The sequence below is a fragment of the Arachis duranensis genome, chromosome 1, assembly GCF_000817695.3.
Source record: "Arachis duranensis cultivar V14167 chromosome 1, aradu.V14167.gnm2.J7QH, whole genome shotgun sequence".
NCBI classification, from domain to species: Eukaryota; Viridiplantae; Streptophyta; class Magnoliopsida; order Fabales; family Fabaceae; genus Arachis; species Arachis duranensis.
Window position 1 is genome coordinate 61,474,766 of NC_029772.3, and position 4,922 is coordinate 61,479,687.

General features: G+C 41.3%; 2 protein-coding genes across 2 annotated transcripts; both read left to right on the plus strand.

Moving 5' to 3' along the window:
- The first annotated feature begins 379 nt into the window (after positions 1-379).
- LOC110275600 (uncharacterized) lies at positions 380-2,272 on the plus strand. The gene is made up of 3 exons (XM_052263008.1): positions 380-817; positions 1,346-2,027; positions 2,151-2,272. The coding sequence occupies exons 1-3, from the start codon at positions 380-382 to the stop codon at positions 2,270-2,272; spliced, it is 1,242 nt and encodes a 413-aa protein (XP_052118968.1).
- A 1,429-nt stretch (positions 2,273-3,701) lies between these two features.
- LOC107489431 (uncharacterized) lies at positions 3,702-4,163 on the plus strand. The gene has a single exon (XM_016110184.1). The coding sequence runs from the start codon at positions 3,702-3,704 to the stop codon at positions 4,161-4,163; it is 462 nt and encodes a 153-aa protein (XP_015965670.1).
- Positions 4,164-4,922: the final 759 nt, after the last annotated feature.

Genomic DNA, 4,922 nt, shown 5'->3' on the forward strand with positions numbered 1-4,922 from the left:
AAATCAAGTGGCTGCAATACACACACAAGATCAAGAGGAAGTAAGCACTGAAGGAGGTGATTGGGAAGAGGCCAACTATGTGGGAAACCAATAAAGGCAATCATATGATCCACATTCCAACACTTACAACCCAGCCTGGAAAAACCACCCAAACTTTGGGTGGGGAAACCAGCAAACCCAACCACAAAACCACAAACCTTACAACCCCAACCAACATAACAATTCCACATACCAAAACTCCAACCAAAGATCCTACCAAGCCACACAAAACACTTACTCCCAACCACCATATCATGGCCAAAATAATCAACCTGCCCAACCTAATCTGAACCAACAATTTTAAGATCAATTAAACAGGATAGAAAGAATGCTTGCAACCATGGGTCAAGACATAACCGAATTGAACGCCTTTAAGGAAGAAGTAAATTCTAACTTGCAAAACCAAGGAGCTGCCATCCAGAAGCTAGAAAATCAAATTGTGTATTTGTCTAAGCAAACCCCTGGGCCAAGCGTTTCTCATGCTGCCAAGGCTATTACAAGGGAAGAATGTAAGGCCATAACCCTCAGAAGTGGAAAGAAGCTAAAGGAGATTTCAAAGGAAACCACAGAGGATGAAGCAAAGGAAAATGTGAGAGACAAGGAACAGGGACAATCTTTTACACCGTCTGCAACAAAAGAAAAAGAAAAAGAGGTCCTGAAGCCTTATACACCCAAAGCACCATATCCTCAACATTTGATGAAAAGTGAAAAGGATGGCCAATTCTCCAGATTCTTGGAGATTTTCAAGAAGCTTCAAATCAACATTCCGTTTGCTGAGGCAATAGAGCAAATGCCACTCTATGCAAAATTCTTAAAAGAATTAATGACCAAGGAGAGAAGCTGGAGAAATGAGGAAACTGTGTTGTTGACTGAAGAATGCAGTGCCATCATTCAACACAAATTGCCTCAGAAATTGAAGGATCCAGGCAGTTTCCAAATCCCCTGCATCATAGGAAAAGTCATGGTGGAGAAGGCCTTGTGTGACTTAGGGGCTAGTATCAATTTGATGTCTCTAACAATGATGAGAAGAATGAAGATTGAGGAAGCCAAACCAACAAGAATGGCCCTCCAATTGGCAGATCGAACTTTTAAATTCCCTCATGGGATAGTTGAGGATTTGTTGGTGAAAGTGGGAGATTTTATATTTCCGGCCGATTTTGTGGTGTTAGATATAGAGGAAGAAGCCAAAGCTTCCATCATTCTGGGAAGACCCTTCCTGGCTACTGCTGGAGCCATCATAGATGTCCAAAAGGGTGAACTCACTCTTAGACTACATGATGAGCAATTGGTGTTTAATGTATTCAAGGCAATGAGCTATCCATCAGAATCACTAAAGGAATGCATGAGGGTGGATGTAGTGGACATTGCAGTACAAGAAACCTTTGAAGAAACAACAAAGGAAGTGGCAGAGGAGGAGTTCACCAAGGATATTGAAGTTAGTGACATCAAGGCTGCTGAAACAACCATGCCAAGCATGCCAGAGAGAGTAAAAGAAGAGAAGGAAGCACCACAACCTGAGCTCAAAGCATTGCCCCCTAATCTCAAGTATGCATACTTGGGTAGTAATGAGAGCCATCCTGTTATCATTAGCTCTGCCCTGAGCCAAGAACAGGAAGAAGAATTGATCAAGGTGCTACAAACTCATCAAGATGCCATTGGATGGATCCTAGCTGATTTGAAGGGGATAAGTTCATCCATATGCATGCATAAAATCTTGTTAGAAGAGGATGCTAGACCCTCCATTCAAGCTCAGAGAAGATTGAATCCCGTCATGAAAGAAGTGGTACAAAAGGAGGTCATGAAGTTATGGCAGGCAGGGGTACAAAAGGAGGTCATGAAGTTATGGCAGGCAGGGGTAATCTACCCCATTTCTGATAGCCCATGGGTTAGTCCCATCCATGTAGTTCCCAAGAAAGGTGGCATAACTGTGGTGCCAAATGAGAGGAACGAACTCATACCCACAAGAACTGTCACTGGGTGGAGGATGTGTATAGACTACAGGAAGCTCAATGAAGCCACCAGAAAAGATCATTTCCCACTCCCATTCATGGATCAGATGCTTGAAAGGCTTGCAGGACATGCTTACTATTGCTTTCTGGATGGATACACAGGCTATAATCAGATAGTAGTTGATCCAAGAGATCAAGAGAAAACATCATTTGTTTGTCCATATGGAGTTTTTGCTTATAGACGCATGCCCTTTGGATTGTGCAATGCACCTGCCACTTTCTAAAGATGCATGCTGTCCATCTTTTCGGACATGATTGAAAAATTTATTGAGGTTTTCATGGATGATTTTTCTGTGTTTGGAGATTCTTTTCCTAGCTGCCTACACCACCTTGCCTTGGTGCTTAAGAGATGTCAAGAGACCAACCTAGTCTTGAACTGGGAGAAATGTCACTTCATGGTGACAGGAGGAATAGTCCTTGGTCATAAGGTCTCTAACCAAGGCATTGAGGTGGACAGAGCCAAGGTGAAACTCATTGAAAATCTTCCTCCACCCAGTGATGTCAAGGCAATTAGGAGCTTTTTAGGGCATGCTGGCTTTTACATAAGGTTTATTAAAGATTTTTCAAAGATAGCCAAGCCCTTAAGCAATCTCCTTGTATCTAATACACCATTTGTCTTCGATGAAACATGCATGTTAGCTTTTGAAAACTTGAAAATGAGATTATCATCTGCACCTATCATTTCCCCACCTGACTGGAACTTACCATTTGAACTGATGTGTGATGCATCTGATTTTGCAATAGGGGCAGTGTTAGGACAGAGGAAAGACAACTTAGTCCATGTGATATACTATGCCAGCAAGGTCCTTAATGATGCTCAAAAAAATTATACCACAACTGAAAAGGAACTACTGGCAATAGTTTTCGCATTTGACAAGTTTAGATCGTACCTCATTGGTGCAAAAGTGATTGTTTTCATAGATCACACAGCACTTAAATATTTGTTTGCTAAGCTTGTTCAAAAAATGTTCGGATGGCATACTCAGAAGGTGCATATCAGAGGAAGAAGGAAGGGAAGTCTTATGGGACTGCCATGGCTCCACTTATGGAGGACATTTTGCAGGAGAAAGAACAGCAGCTAAGGTGTTGCAGTGTGGTTTTTATTGGCCCACTATCTTCAAAGATGCAAAGGAACTAGTGAAGCACTGCCATGAATGCCAGAAAGCGGGGAACCTGCCAAGAAGAAATGAAATGCCACAACAATTCATTCTGGAACTTGAATTGTTTGATGTAGGGGGGATAGATTTCATGGGACCCTTTCCCACCTCATACTCAAATAATTACATTCTTGTGGCAGTAGCCTATGTCTCCAAATGGGTTGAAGCAATAGCAACTCCAACCAATGATAATAAGGTAGTCATGAACTTCCTCAGAAAACACATTTTTTGTCGTTTTGGGGTTCCAAGAGCAATCATCAGTGATGGAGGAAGCCACTTCTGCGACAAACCATTAGAGGCACTGCTTCTAAAATATGGAGTCAAACACAAGGTAGCCACACCATACCATCCACAGACAAGTGGGCAAGCCGAAATATCTAACAGGGAACTCAAAAGAATCCTGGAAAAGACTGTGGGAACTTCAAGGAAGGACTGGTCGATTAAGCTAGATGATGCTCTTTTGGCATATAGGACAGCTTTCAAAACACCAATTGGAATGTCTCCTTACCAACTAGTATATGGAAAATCTTGCCATTTGCCACTGGAGTTGGAGCACAAGGCATTCTGGGCCTTGAAACTCTTGAACTTGGACAGCAAAGCTGCTGGAGAAAGAAGGATGTTGCAAATTCAAGAGTTGGAAGAATTCAGAGCTGAAGCTTATGAGAATGCCAAAATTTCCAAAGAAAGAGCAAAGAAGAAGCATGACAGCAACATAGCCCCAAGGAAATTTGAAGAGGGACAAAAAGTATTGCTCTACAATTCTAGGCTGAAGCTATTTCCAGGGAAGCTAAAATCAAGGTGGTCTGGACCATTCCTTGTCACCAAGGTCTCCCAATATGGACAAGTAGAAATCATGGAAGAAAAGTCACAACGAACATTCACTGTGAATGGTCAAAGACTCAAACATTACTTGGGAGATGTGGAGGAGAAGGACAAGGTTAAATATCACCTCAACTGAGGAAGCTGACCGTCAAGCTAATGACGTTAAACAAAGCGCTTGTTGGGAGGCAACCCAACCTGAGGTAATACTACTTTGCTGTTTCTTTTATTTGTTTCAATAAAAAGGTGAAGTAGTTTCTGTGCATTGCAAAGAATTAAGCTTGGTGTTTCACACCAAACAATGAATTCGTGGATCAATAATTCAAAGGGGAAATGTGTGACTCTAAGTTTGGTGTTCCACCATACAAATCAACTGAACACAACAACCTTTGAATTATATGAAAGGAACAACCATTCTAAGCAATCACAGAAATGCTTAAAATCCTTAACAGCAACTTCATTCCAAGGAGAATTCAAGGATTCAAAGAGCAGAGGAGTAAGTAGGAGACTAAGTTTGGTGTTCACACACCAACTTAAGACTCAGACACTTACCCATACATAGTGAGCTAATCACTCAAGTGCTTGAGAAGCAAGCAACTTCATCACTCTTTGCAGGAAAGGAAACAAGGATCTTAGAAAGAACATGAAGCAACAACTAGGAGAAGAAGGAGAAATCAAATTGTTTCCTGGCAACAAAGAGAAAACAAGAAATTTCACAAGGTGGTATTGTTCCTTGACTACTCTTTAAAAGGCAAACAAAAGCATGCTTGTTCTGGTTTAAACTGTAATTGTTGAATCTTTCTGGAATGTGAAGTTTTTAATATGAGTGTTGGTTTACTGCTTTGAATAAAGTGAATGCCTAGATGTTTGGATATAACTTCACCTTCTGAAATAAATG

What these genes read in the sequence shown, in the direction of transcription:
- LOC110275600 (XM_052263008.1), top strand. Translation starts at nt 380, where the DNA reads ATGGGTCAAGACATAACCGAATTGAACGCCTTTAAGGAAGAAGTAAAT. An exon ending in TCAACATTCCGTTTGCTGAG is followed by an intron (nt 818 to 1,345) that starts GCAATAGAGCAA and finishes AATGTATTCAAG; the next exon opens with GCAATGAGCTATCCATCAGA. An exon ending in TGTCACTGGGTGGAGGATGT is followed by an intron (nt 2,028 to 2,150) that starts GTATAGACTACA and finishes ATGGATACACAG; the next exon opens with GCTATAATCAGATAGTAGTT.
- LOC107489431 (XM_016110184.1), top strand. Translation starts at nt 3,702, where the DNA reads ATGTCTCCTTACCAACTAGTATATGGAAAATCTTGCCATTTGCCACTG.